Source organism: Thamnophis sirtalis, unplaced genomic scaffold, assembly GCF_051295495.1.
Source record: "Thamnophis sirtalis isolate CommonGarterSnake01/CBP01778 unplaced genomic scaffold, rThaSir2_p1.2 scaffold_3, whole genome shotgun sequence".
Taxonomy (NCBI): Eukaryota; Metazoa; Chordata; class Lepidosauria; order Squamata; family Natricidae; genus Thamnophis; species Thamnophis sirtalis.
In genome coordinates, this window is record NW_028261383.1 from 97,483,287 (window position 1) to 97,497,777 (window position 14,491).

Below are 14,491 nucleotides of genomic sequence, written 5' to 3' on the forward strand. Positions count from 1 at the left end.
ACACATCCTATGCACAATCTGGGGGTTCTTCTAGGCACACCACTCCTGCTCAAAGAGCAGGTGGCAGTCATAGGTAGGAGAGCCTTTACTCAACTTTGTTTTGCACCCCTTCCTGGATTTTGAGTCCTGCGTTCAGTCACTTTAATGCCCTGGTCATCTCGCGCTTGGAGTACTGCAACGTGCTCTACATGAGACTACTCTTGAAGAATATTCAGAAGCTTCAGTTGGCACAAAACGAAGCAGTGCGAACAGTTTAGATGGCCCGTGTAACAACTATGTTGTGTAAACTGCACTGGTTTCCAGTTTGATTCCAGAGCCAATTCAAGCTGTTGGTTATCACCTTTAAAGCCCTTTATGACATAGGTCCAGGATATCTGAGGAACCATATCTCACCAATGGGATTGGCCCACCCCATTTGTGCTAACAAAAAGGGGGATCTTGTGAATCCGGTCAGCCAAGAAATTGTGGCTGGTCGGGTCCAGGAGGAGAACCTTTTCTGCCGTAGCTTCCGCCCTTTGGAACATCATTCCCCCTTCTCCCATCCCAGATGTGAGATCTGTCCCTATCCTCAGCCTTTGGAAAGGGCCTAAAAACATGGCTCTGCCAATTCTCTTGGGCCCCATACAAGGGTGTCCCACTCTGGAGATGGCTAGTAGATTAGATAAGATACCACTTCCACACCTGTTTACTCTCTGGTCCTTTATTTAACTTACTGTTAATGCCATTTGTGTTTTAAGACTTGATGTTTTAATGTTTCCATTTTAATTGCTTCTGATACTATAAGCTGCCCAGAACCAGTGAGATGGAGAGCATAGAAATTCAATAAATAAATAACCATTCTTAATAAATGTGATTGATTTGAGCAGTAAAATTATTTTAGTGGAATAAAATATGTTTTGCATATGTCTTTTTAGGTAAGATTGCGGTACTAATAATGTAGCTGAAAGTCATGTCTTTGCTCTGTGGAACCAAGAGTCATAATTTTGATATTAGGAAAGCAGCAGCAGAGGAAGAGATGGCAAGTGGAATCATTAGGAATCAAATCAAATATGATTAAATCAATTATGTACTTACCATTATTTTTTTTCAATCTTTACCATTGCCATTCTGTAATTTTTCTACCAGTGTATTGTTTGATGCTATACAGATAACATTACTCCTTGCCTAGGCTGTGCTGAAAACCACTATAGCTTCGCTGCTCCAAGTGAAGTAAAAAGAGGAATAGAAAGTTCAGAAGGGGAGAAGCTATTTTGGTCCAAGAAAAGTGATATCTGAAGCCAGGGAGGTTAGGGGCAAAGGGAGAACTTGAAGTTCTCCAGTGCAAGATGCTATGCCATGAGCTATGGTTTAGAAATGACAGTGACTGAATCAGAACAACAGGCCAACCTGTTGTGTGGCCTGTTGACGTGATTCACACAATATCTTAAATGATCATGAGTGATGTACATGACATCATTTTTCTCTCGTCTTGCACACCTTAGTCATTTTCATTGAATCTTTCAGGCTGTATGAACCTGAAGCTGTTACCTTTAACTTCCCATTAACTGCAAGTAAGGTTTCAACTTACAGCTTTTTTTTAATCTAGCTATTCCAGATTTGTACAACGTACTTAAACTTTGAAAAGTTTAATTAACAAGCTGAGCAAGACAAGTTTAAGTTGATGGTGGTTTTGTTTATGCTGATCTGGGTTATTACATGTATTGTGGGAAATGCTGCATAGCAACCCAGTTCCTAATAGCCAAGTGGGGTTTATACAGCGCACATGATTCCAAAGATTGATTTATTCAACAGAATATTTTATATTGACTAAATGTGATTAGACACACAAGGAATTTGTTTCTGGTGCATAAGCTGTATGAGCAATAAAATAATAAATCATAAATCATAAGATACAATCATAAATCATAAGATACAACCGACAAAGTAATAGCTATAAGGTAACAATAGGGGTAGGTAACAGGAAAGGTGAGATGGATAATAGTAATATAGCCATACTACATGGGTAAATATCCTTAGGCATAAGATAGTGCTGGGGGAATTAGGTATTTAGTAGAATGATGGCAGGGGATGAAATTGACTTTGGGTCTTGTTGTTTTGGCATGCAATGCCCTATAGCATCATCCGGAGGGGAGGAGTTGAAAATGTTTATGTCCAGGATGTAGATCTGTAGATAACTGTATCTTCAATACTTGTGGATACGTGTAAATATCTGTAGATATTTTCTCAGCCCTCTTTCTGTGTTGCTTGTGCAGTATAGAGATCCCCAATGGAAGGCAGGCTGGTTGCAGGTTTTTTTTGCCATGCAGTCCTAACTATCCATTGAAGTCTATACCTGTTCTGTGGTAGCAGCAGTAGAATTTTTAAAAACCAGCTAAACTTGTAAGTTTACAATGTATGTTTGATTTGAGAGAATATTACAGATTTGATTTAATTTCTAAAGTAATGTTGTATGGATCAAATATTTTTCTCTGGGCACTATATTTCATGACAGGGATGGCACTCCAGTGAAAAACTGATCAGAAACAGAAAAGGATCCTGGAGGAATTTCATAAGGAAGAAGAAAGGCTTTCAGGTGAGTTCCTTGAGATTAGCCTACTTCAGACATAACAATGAATAGACAGTTGCTTTTTGTTATTTTCATGTGTCTTGGGCTTTTAAACTCTTTCTCCCACCCACCCCCCCTCCAGGCCACAAGAAAAAGATTGGAAAGTTTTAATTTCTGTTAAATATACTTTGGCATGAAAACCTTAGTATTCCGTAAGTGTCATTAATTGAAACTAAACTGATTTATAAACTGTGATTGAAGTTATTTTGTTTCAACTTCCATAGTTAAGACCAACTGTACTGCATTTTGTTTAAAGACAATGTTTAACTTTTAAAATAAGTAAAAGCGTTTGACTGTTTCCTGGAATCTCTACTTCAGATGAAAAGATTTCATAAATCAGAAGGCTGCTATTGTCCATTTGGGTACTGATGGTGACTAGAGCAGATTATTCAGTTTATGATGTCTTCATAACATATTCTAGAAATACGTTTATCATTCACAGATCATTTAAATGTCTTCAGAAGACAAAGAATCTCAGGAGGATGAACTTCTTGCTTTGGCAAGTATTTACGATGAAGATGAATTCAAGAGAGCACAAGATGTGCAAGGAGGAGAAACTCGAATCTCCGTGGATGTGCCTCAGAATTTCAGAGTGTATCTGAGCGGTAGGTCCGACTCCTTTTTGGATTCAGATTTGCTTGAAAGGTATTGTAGTATAGTACTGTCAAGTATGGAACATTCATGTATGTATTTTTCAGATGCACCGGAGTATAAGATGCACTCTGCAGACCTCCCAAAAACAGCCTGTTTTTCACAAAAACAGGCCCATTTTTTTCCAAAAAATCATGAATAGCCTTTAGGAGATTTGCAGAGTTCTCCTAGGGGGTGCCCCCCCCAAATGAGCAAAAAACAGCCCCTACAACTGTATCTGTCCGCCCCGTGCCAACTCAGTGAAGCAGTTGAAGTGATGTGCCAGTGCCTGGAGGCTGTCAGGGTCTGGATGGGAGCGAACAAGCTTGCACTCAATCCAGACAAGACTGAGTGGCTATTGATGTTGCCTCCCAAGGATGGTCCTGATATTCTACCTGTTAGCTTGGGGGATGAAATTATCCACCCCTCAGAGAGGGCTCGCAATTTGGGTGTCCTCCTGGACCCACAGCTGACGTTAGAACACCATTTGTCGGCTGTGACCAGGGGGGCCTTTGCCCAGGTTCGCCTGGTGCACCAGTTGCGGCCCTATCTGGACCGGGAGGCACTTTGAATGGTCACTCACTCCCTCGTCACCTCAAGACTGGATTACTGTAACGCACTCTACATGGGGCTGCCCCTGAAGAGTGTCCGAAGACTACAGTTGGTCCAGAATGCAGCCGCGCGAGCGATAATGGGTGTACCGAGGTACACCCATGCTACACCTATCCTCCGCGAGCTGCACTGGCTTCCTATCGGTCTCTGGACCCGCTTCAAGGTGTTAGTCATTACTTTTAAAGCCTTACATGGTATTGGACCTGGCTACCTGAGAGACCGCCTCCTGCCATTTACCTCCCAACGACCAATAAGATCACACAGGTTGGGCCTCCTCCGGGTGCCATTGAACGAACAATGCCGGTTGGTGGCTCCCCGAGGGAGGGCCTTCTCTGTAGCTGCACTGGCTACCTGCTGAGATCCGGACCCTCACCACTCTTCCGGCCTTCCATAAAGCGACCAAGACCTGGCTGTTTCGGCAGGCCTGGGGCTGTTGATTATTCCAGCCCCATTTGATGAAATGGATGTTGTGTTGATTTTAATTCTGTAATTTTAAATGTTTTTATCTGTTGTGAGCCGCCCAGAGTCCCTAGGGAGTGGGCGGCATACAAATACCATTAAAGTTTGAAAGTTTTCACAAAAATGGGCCCGCTTTTGGTTAAAAAAAAAAAAAGGGCATGCATAGCCTTTAGGAGGCTTATAGAGTGCTTCTGGGGGTGGGGAGGAGGGAAATCGAGCAAAAAATGGCCCGTTTTCACTCATTTCTGCCCTTCCTAGCCCCCAGGAGCACTCTGGAAGCCTCCTAAAGGCTTTGCACGGCCATTTTGGTTTTGGGAAGCAAAAAATACTGTATTCAGTGTATAAAACGCACCCAGATTTTCAGCTCTCTTTTGAGGGAAAAAGGTGCATCTTATATTCCTAAAAATACAGTATTTATCCTATTTCTTAACCACCTGTCTCCCTCAGAATTCTGCTAACCTGTGCATTTTGCGTTGGCTCATATGATACTTCAATATACCTCATTACCTCTTTGAATATATACATACACACATGCGCAAGGCAGGAATTCACATTTTGCACACACCAGTGTTGAAAAAGTGGATGAGGATTGCAATCTACTGGTAACTATATTTACACATTTACTCAACATACCTAAATTCAAGTAACATTTGAGGAAATTTTAACGAGAATTTCTCAAAGGGAAGGTTTTATGGAAATAATATGTATGGAACCATTCAGCTAAATACCATGACTTGGAAATTGCATAATCAGATTAATTTATATGTCACCCAGAGTTGCCTTGCAGTGAGATAAACAGCAAACAAATTTAATAAATACATTGAATACATTTTGTTTCAGGCAACTTCACAGAGACTCTTGAAAACAGCAAACTTGAATATACAGTAAGCTTTCTGCCTCCAGTAGTGCTGAATTTTGAATTCCCAGCAGACTATCCTTCAACTTCCCCACCTCTGTTCACTCTCACTTGCAAGTGGCTCTCTCAGGCTCAGGTTTGGCATCCATCTTTTACACATCACGTAATTGATATGATCCATCAGGATGATAAGGCACATAGTTTTTAAATGAATGAGTGATGATCTTGTTGTAGTCAAAGGATGATTGCTAAAAGGAAGCATCATAATTAAAATTCAGGTTAGCTAGGGAAAATAATATGTGTGTTAAAACTCATGAATTATTTTCAATTATATTATAAAGGCAATAATTGTGACTTTAAAACCTTAATATCCCTATAACATATTCATTTGAAAATTATACATAAGTAATTTCTGGAGTTACATTTTATCTCTACAGGTATAGCAGTCCTTAATGTTCAGATAACAGCTGGAGAGTGAAATATGGATGCAATACTATTAAAATACCATTTTTTTCATGAAATATAGTCAGATTGAATTAAGATTTGTGGAAAAAATGTTTTTTCTAACTGTTTTTTCTACTGCTCTCTCCACTTCCAGCTCACTGCACTTTGCAGGCACTTAGATAATTTATGGGAAGAAAACAGAGGTTCTGTGGTCCTGTTTGCCTGGATGCAATTTCTCAAAGAAGAAACACTTGCCTATCTGAATATAACTTCCCCGTTTGAACCGGAGATAACCAAGCAAGAAAAACAGCCAAAGGAAGAGGATGGTTGCCATGACATCAAAAATTCTGCATCCACACATAGAGAATCCTCTGATACAAGCACTGTAGAGGATATTGAGTCTTTGTCAATCCTGATTAAGGAAATTTTAGACTTTGATCAGTCTCAAAAAGAGAAGAATTTTAACTGTAAAATGTTCACGTGCAATATTTGTTTTTCGGTAAAACAGGGAAGCGAATGTATGGACTTTAAAGACTGCAGGCATGTGTACTGCAAGATTTGCTTGAAGAACTACTTTGAAATTCAAATCAAAGATGGACAGGTCCATTGCCTGAATTGTCCAGAACCAGAATGTTCATCTGTTGCCATTCCTGGGCAGGTAAAAGAAAAGACAGTTATGCATCAGACCCCGCCCTGTCATTGGAGCATAAAAATAGTTGAGCATTATCCAGAAAGAAAAGCTAGTACAGGTAGTCCTCAACTTACGACCCAAAATTCAGCCCAAAATTTCTGTTGCTAAGCGAAATGTGCATTTTGCCCCGTTTTATGACCTTTCTTGCCACAGTTGTTAAGTGAGTTGTTAGTAACATGGTTATTAAGTGAATCTGATTTCCCCATTGACATTGCTTGTCAGAAGGTTGCAAAAAGGGATCTTATGACCCTGGGACACTGCAACTGTCATCAATATGAACTAGTTGCCAAGTGTCTGAATTTTGATCATGTGACTATGAAGATGCTGCAATGGTCATGAGTGTGAAAAATGATCCCTTTTTTCAGTGCTGTTGTAACTTCGAGTAGTCACTAAATGGACTGTAATAAGTTGAGGACTTTTAACAGAGTTGGAAGGGGCCTTGTAGAACATCTAATCCAACCATCCACCCAAGCAGGTGACCCTACACGATTTCTGACAGATGGCAGTCCAGTGTCTTGAAAGCTTTCAGTGATCAGCTCCCACAACTTCTGAACTTACTTACAACGTACCATATTTAAAGATATACTAATGTCCAATTATAGTAGTGGCTATCTATATTGTTAAAATGATTCTGGCAGCTAATACTGTGAGTACTTAAAGAGAGGACCATATCTTTTGCAAAAAAACCAAGATCCCAAAGAATTAGGTCAGTATTCACCTAATTTATAAGAAGAGACATATGTAAATTTGTTTGTCTTGCAGTAAACAAAGGTTTATTATTTTCTGGATTATTATTATTATTTGTAAATTAACTTTCGATACCTTTAGAATCTTGGTCTAAGCTTAGGGTTAAATATATGTTTCTACGTTCTGTAATGAATTGGCCCCAATTTAATTCAGTAATATTCTGGAGTCCTTTCTAAATCTTTGAAGTCTTTGGATTGTTATTAGCCAAGCCCTAGAAATATGCATTGTGGAGCACTGATAAGAAAGTAATCCCTTCCAATTTTGATATGAAGTGAGGTGTAATCACTATAGCTGCTGCTGTATGACAATAGGTCTAAAGCAGTGGTTCTCAACCTTCCCAATGCTGCGACCCTTTAATACAGTTCCTCGTGTTGTGGTGACGCCCAACCATAAAATTGGTGTCTCAGTTCCTAAGACCACCGAAAATATGTGTTTTCCGATGGTCTTAGGCGACCCCTGTGAAAGGGTCGTTCGATCCCCAAAGGGGTCACGACTCACAGGTTGAGAACCACTGGTCTAAACGGAGTTCATTTGGTTAGTATCTTTTGTACTCTTCTATCAGATTATTTTCATAAATATAATCTCAAGTAAATCTTGCTACATCAAAATCCTCTAATATATTTCATCACTTGCCTTCAAGGTGAAAGAGCTGGTGGAAGAGAAGCTATTTGCACTTTACGATCGCCTGCTGCTTCAGTCAAGTTTGGATTTGATGGCAGATGTAGTGTATTGCCCACGCCCAAGCTGCCAAACCCCGGTGATGCAGGATCCTTCTTGTACCATGGGCATCTGTTCACAATGTAATTACGCATTCTGCACTTTGTGTAAAATGACCTATCATGGAGTTTCCCCCTGTAAAGTCACTGCAGGTGAGTAACCATAAAGGACCTTGCATTCAGTGCTCTCTGAATATGTAAGAGAATTAGCGTAGTGTTAGGGAGTAAGCTCTTAAAATGATGGACTAGCACTGAGGAAACTCAGGTTCTCCTCAGCCATGAAAACGTACTGACCAAATAACTCTTGAGTCATTTACTTATCAAGTTGTGAAACTCACAGAGGGACATTCTTACATGAACCGACTGTATCTCACAGGGTTCTTTTGGGGAGCACTGTTTATGCCATCTTGAACTTCTGAATGAAAAGTGGGATATAAATCTAGTCAATAAATTAACATAATTTTGGATGTGGGAAACTCTTCAATAATCTCATAGAATGGATGGTGCAGGTGGTCCTCCAGTTTGTCTTGTAATCCTAAAAGCATTTCAAGATTATACTGATGAAATTTTGTGGCCCAAATTTTCCTGCTGTTTTTATTTGTTTGTTTAAGAAAGGGGGAAAATAACTATCTTAATTCTATGGAGCATTTTAAGATCTCTGTTTCAAAAAAAATGTCTAATTTTTAATTGTTTGAGAAGATGATTTAAGTCTCTTGTATAGCTTCAGATTCTTATGGAGCTTAATATATTTAATTCACTCCTCCTCCAAATCAGATCAAACATTTTCATTCTAATCATTCTGATTTCATAATTGGGTCACTATCCATATCTCCAATATTTTACATCTAAAATTGCAGCTAATGGTTACCATGGATTGGCAAACTGTTAGAAATACAATTCTTAAAGGCTGTCTTCTTAGATAGATCTTGATTTTTCTCTTCTTTATTTATTTCTTTGTGTCTTTAATTGAATAGGGAATATATAGAAGGCTTTATTCAGTAGAAGATTTTTTAAAATGATGTTATAAAGAATTATAAATGCAAAGTGAATACAAACTACATAAAATACAAAAAAGCACAGGGAAAGGGGACGACGATGCTGAAAAAGAAAATAAAGAAAATATTTTAAAAAATAACTTATTTCATACCAGCAGATTAAAAACAATTTTAGTAGTTTAACATAATTTCTAAAATAAATCATAATCTCTCTTTTGCCCCTAACTCATATTTTAGATAAAGAAAACAGTCCAAACGCTTGGTCTATTAATCATTGTTAGCACGAATCCAGTAAGGGCAGATAACAACTATTTTCTTCTTTTAACCCAGGTCAAACAAGCTTATCTTATAAGCTTTCCTGAGTTTTTAAAATTATTCTTTGACTTCTTAAAAAAAAGGTAAAGGTAGTTTGCTGATCATCTGCGTTTCAAAACAATAATCCTTCAGAATTTTAAACAGATTTCTTTTGTATCAATAAGTAAACATGATCTTTTTGTTTATTGCTTCTAATAAAATCCTTCCAAATCTTAGCAGATTTTGTATATGCAGAAGAAAAATAAATCCAAATCAGTTTCCTGGTGTAATAGCTTCATCTGCTTTAGGGAATAAGTCATGTGTCTCATCTATTTGTATTACATGTAAATCCGCCTTCAAATTAATTTCATATACATCAATTGCAGTTCTTTTTCTTTCATAACTATTAGAATATCATCTGTCAATTTTATCAAGTGCTTGATCCTTCCTTTCCAAAGGTTTGGCTCAAAGGTATTAAAAAGTTTGCACTAAGGATTTCTCCTCCATTTTATTTTATCCTCTGACACTAATATTCAACCATCAGGGTAGCCTTATTATAAAAAACCCCAAAGCAATTGATATTTTCCCATAAATACTTCTAAATAATTTAAAACCGTACTTCCAAATTCCTCTGGCCCATTAAAACCCTTGTTAACTTTTCACAATCCATATACAGAAGCACCCCTTTGCTGCATAAAGAATAGTATAAATTTTATTGTAAGTTTTTAAAATATGTAATTATTTTTTTGATTATGCAAAGCAGTCAGGATTACATTAATGGGCTTAATGTAATCCCGACACCCTGCCATTCCACTCATAGGACGACTAAAAATGGTAGTCTGCTCATGAACTGTCTTGATGAAGTCATGAGTCTCAACCATCTCCCCTTTGTTCTGGAGAAATGCTGGCTTGGATCCGAAATTTGGCTCATAAAAGCCACTTTGTTAGCCATGGTATTCACACGGGAAGTGTTCTATTGATTAAAACATATTGAAGTAGCAGGTCAGACATCCTCTAGAACAGCGGTTCTCAACCTGTGGGTTGCGAACCCTTTGGGGGTCGAACGACCCTTTCACAGGGGTCGCCTAAGACACAGGCGCACGCTGCCGTCTTCTCTCTGACAGCTGCCTGGTTAAAAAGCCATCTGCGCGGCGTTTTTCCATGGGGGGCTCCGCAGAACATCCCAAGACCGATGCCACCACATCTGCCCTCTTTGGGACAGATCCTCTTCCGAAGGACGAGGCCCCGCAGGTTCCTCGCCTTCCAATTACGGCTCCATGCCGTGGAAAACATAGGCGCGTGCACGCCCTGCACAATTCTAGCCCGGAGTAGGACCAAAGCCCCTCTCCCAACTGGCGCTTCCTCCCTCGGAGGGCTTTGGGGGGAGGCTTCTGCAGAAGCCCAGGTGAGTGAGAACAAGTTCCCACCATTACAAAGTCTCTGAGGCTGTAATTATTGGGGGGGGGGGGTGTTGCGCGCATTTATGTTTTCCATGGCGTGGAGCTGCGCTGAAGCTCTGGGCGGCCAGTTTGTACAACTTTATGCCATTTTCTGTTCTTAATGCAGAGAAGCTAGCAGATTTACGCAATGAATATCTTCAAGCAGACGAAGCCACAAAACGATTTTTGGAGCAACGCTATGGCAAAAGAGTTATTCAAAAGGCTTTAGAGGAGATGGAAAGTAAAAAATGGCTAGAAAACAATTCCAAATCATGTCCTTGCTGTGCAACACCTATTGAGGTAAGATCATAGCAAAGAAGTACATGACTGAAAAATGTTCTGGACACTCAAAAGATGTTTACCTTTTTAGGAGCAAGAATTGTGGTCTAGCTTTGAATTGCTGTGGACAGCCATTCTTTAGACTATCAGCTCAGTCCAATCCTGACTATAGGCTGGGATCATCTCCACAGTAAATTTTGGTTGTGTTGGCCCACAATCATAGAGCGTACGCCCAGAGCGGCCACTGCCAGAAAACTCGGTTTGGAAGCTGCAGAAAACGCCATGTGGAGGCAGATGATACAAATAAGTCTGACATCTGTTTTTCAGTCTCTCTCCTCCCCCTTTCACACACACACACCTGAAAGTGCCTATATCAGTTTATGTAATTTCTGTTGACATGCTTCCTAGAGGACTGTTGACAATGGATTTTTTTTCTTTTTTTTCTGAAGCTCCACTTTGGCAATACTATGAAGTACCATACAGGGAGTCCTCAACTTACAACAGTACATTTAGTGACCATTCAAAGTTATACTGGCACTGAAAAAAGTGACTTATGACCGTTTTTCACACTTATGACCACTGCAGTAATCCCCATGGTCACCTGATCAAAATTCAGACACTTGACAACTGACTCATGACAATTGCAGTTTCTTGAGGTCATGTGATCATCTTTTGCAAAATCGGCCAGGAAGCCAGAGTCACTTGACAACCATTTCACTAATTTAATAATTGCAGTGATTCACTTTAACAACCTTTAGCAAGACCGTTTGTAAGATGGAATAAAACTCATTAAACAGCTGTCTCCCCTTGTAACAAAAATTTTGGGCTCAACTGTGGTTGTAAGTCAAGGATCACCTGTAGGTAAAAATCCCATTTAGTGCTTCAGCTATTTAGAAAAGACAGGCAGAATTCTCTTTTTTATAACAGTGAAGACAGCATTTGCTACTGCTAGTATAAGTGAGTAGCCTCTGCATCTTTTATTTTCCATTTAGCAAAGTATAGTGGATTGTACAGATGTTAGGTCAAATTGTCTTTTTCCTTTCTTTTTCCCCAGAAGTTAAATGGCTGTAACAGGATGAGGTGCACTGCTTGCATGCAATATTTCTGTTGGCTTTGTATGGGTGTTTTATCCAGGATAAATCCATACCAGCACTTTAGTGATCCAGGCTCACCATGTTTTAACTTGTAAGTAACTTTTTTCTCTACTGAAAGAAAAGCGGAATTTCACTATAGGTCTAAGTTTACAGCGGTTAATAGAGTTTGCATTCTAGAAGACTTTGGGATCTCTTACTACAAAGTAAGCAAAACAATAGGTCAACGTCTTTCAAATTTGGTAATTTTAAGATGTGTGGACTTCAACATCCTGGCTGGGGAATTCTAGTAATTGAAATCCACTCATATTAAAAGTAGCTAAATTTGAAAAACGCTGCAATATGTTAATAAATTGAACACTGTTTAATATGGAGCTTATTCCACAAGCTGGTGAAAGAGCTGGCTGAACAATTGTGTACAACACAAAAACCTTTGACATGTGTACCTTTTTGTCTGCAAGAGGCAATGATATTGAAAAATTCAAAATTGCTAAAACTATTTTGACTGCTTTGAAATTTGTTATGGGACTTTTTATTGGAAAATAATATGTGCAATAAGACTGGATTCATACATTGTACTAATCCATAATGTGACTTGTTTGGTTTATTTACTTAGAGTAAACACAGCTAACTTTAATAACTATGATTAAAGTATGGCTTAGCAAGATGCAGAATACAATATACTTTCATTAGCATCGCAACAGATTTCCTACCAAAATGTAATATTTAATCAAATCTTAAATAGTACTGTAATATTTAAATTTGTGCCAAAAGTTAATGCTGAAGCCAAATTCCATAGCATACAAGCAAACCAGAAGTGATTTCTGGTTTGCTTGTACGGCCATTTTTTGCCCTCCGGAGCCTTCAGGGAAGCCTCCTGAAGGCTCCAGAGAGCGAAAAACGGACCTACGGGGACCCAGAAGTCCGTTGCCGAACTTCCGGTTTGCCCATAGGGCTGGTTTTTCACACTCTGGAGGCTTCAAGCAAAAACAGCCAGAGGCTTCAAGTGTGAAAAACAGCCTCAAAAGAATGCAATAGATATCAGTGCTTGCTTGAAAATAAAAAGTATATTGTATGTTATTTAAGAGTACCAATTTTTCTAGGAACAAATCCAAACAATGTGTCTCTATTGTTATAAACAATCAAAGTATATTGAGCGTATGTAGAAGTAGTGGTTAAGTCCTGAGAAAGTCAGTTGGAATGCATTATTGCAGATCTTTTAATGTTAATTTTTTTTTAATAAGTTATGGCCTGAGTACTACTAAGTTTGTTCTTCTCTTTACTGAAAATAGAGAGGAATACTGTCTTAAAACATAGCATGTTCATTAGTTTCTGATATTACAAATCTCCATAGTTGTGAAAAAAAATCCAGTTTTGAAAACTATTTTTTTTTAGTTTTGCTGCTTGATTCTGCTACAGGGGCTTTTTACAGAAATATATGCATGAGTTGTTACCGCGTTGGGAAAATATTTTCTTGTTTAAAATTCAATTTTCTTGTCTTTCAGGCTGTTTCAAGCTATGGAAATTGAGGATTAATTTTGGAATGAAGAGAATGATTAATCTTTAACCAGGATCAAAAAAGCTAAAGAAGTGAAAATGTATCATGCATGTTCAAGTTACTTTGATTATCGATAGATGAGACACAGAAATCAGCTCAGATCGTCTAGAAAACTGCTTTTGTTTGCTACCACTAATTTCATGGATGTTATCTTTTAATTTAATTTTCAAAAGCACTGAACATTTAAACAAGCACATTAAAATTTCACAATGTGCTCCTTTTTCAAGTTAGCACTATTATGACTAAAACTGTTCCAAGAACAACAGCAGTGGAATGTAAGCAGTTGTTTGCTGTCCTTGTCCAAGGAGCAAAGTATAAGGTAAAAAACCTGTGATTTCTTCAGGTTCTACAATTCTTAACACTTTATCCTGTTAGCATGGAGAATGATGCAGCCTGAGAGTCTCTTGGATATGGCTTATCCTGACATGGATGGAAAATGGATTTTAAAAATCAAGATTTAATAAAGACGACGATGACAGTAGGTTCAAATAATAGGCCTGTACTTTGAGGCTTCTACAGCACCCTATTGCATTTGTGGGCAAAATGCTGGTCTTCTGGCCTTAATTAGTTTGTCTGATAAATAATAGATATCTGCAAATGGTTGCCTTTAGCCATAACAGTAATTTTGTATCTATCCTTCAGTTTTCACAAAATAAACTACTGCTGGAACCTGTTGGCAGGTCAGTCCATGGAAAGTTCCATTGTATGATCATATCTCTGGTTGATAAGTTGTTTGCTCCATTCAAATTTGCAAATAAATAAATAAATAATGCTTGTCCAGAAGAGATCAGGAAGAAATACTTCTGGGCCAAGGTGACATGAAGATGTCTGCTCTTCCTATCTACAATGTGTTAAGCACGAACTCTATGGTTATATATAGAAGTTGAAAATAAAATATTCCTACCGGCTTTTGGGTTTTTATAGATAAAAGTTAGCACTTCAACTTCTACTACAAACTGGAAGCAAATGATTTTTTCCTCCTAAGGCCGGCATAAATGCCAATAATTGTTCTGCTGGCCACTTGAGAGAATAGAGAAGTATGTTTTCCTGCACTCTTAGAAGTTTCCCACTTTTA

General features: G+C 38.6%; 1 protein-coding gene across 1 annotated transcript; it reads left to right on the forward strand.

Annotated features, from left to right (window-relative positions):
* The first annotated feature begins 1,078 nt into the window (after positions 1–1,078).
* Positions 1,079–14,115, forward strand: RNF14 (ring finger protein 14). Its single transcript, XM_014074776.2, has 8 exons — positions 1,079–2,572; positions 3,048–3,210; positions 5,147–5,298; positions 5,761–6,264; positions 7,685–7,913; positions 10,616–10,788; positions 11,822–11,952; positions 13,364–14,115. Exons 2-8 carry the CDS (start codon positions 3,057–3,059, stop codon positions 13,392–13,394), a joined length of 1,374 nt encoding a protein of 457 aa, XP_013930251.1. The 5' UTR covers positions 1,079–2,572; positions 3,048–3,056; the 3' UTR covers positions 13,395–14,115.
* Positions 14,116–14,491: the final 376 nt, after the last annotated feature.

Excerpts from the sequence above, each read along its gene's own strand:
- RNF14 (XM_014074776.2), top strand. The coding sequence starts at position 3,057 with ATGTCTTCAGAAGACAAAGAATCTCAGGAGGATGAACTTCTTGCTTTG. Across the intron at positions 5,299-5,760 it reads AGTGGCTCTCTCAGGCTCAG|CTCACTGCACTTTGCAGGCA; the intron begins GTTTGGCATCCA and ends CTCCACTTCCAG. Across the intron at positions 7,914-10,615 it reads CCCCTGTAAAGTCACTGCAG|AGAAGCTAGCAGATTTACGC; the intron begins GTGAGTAACCAT and ends TTCTTAATGCAG.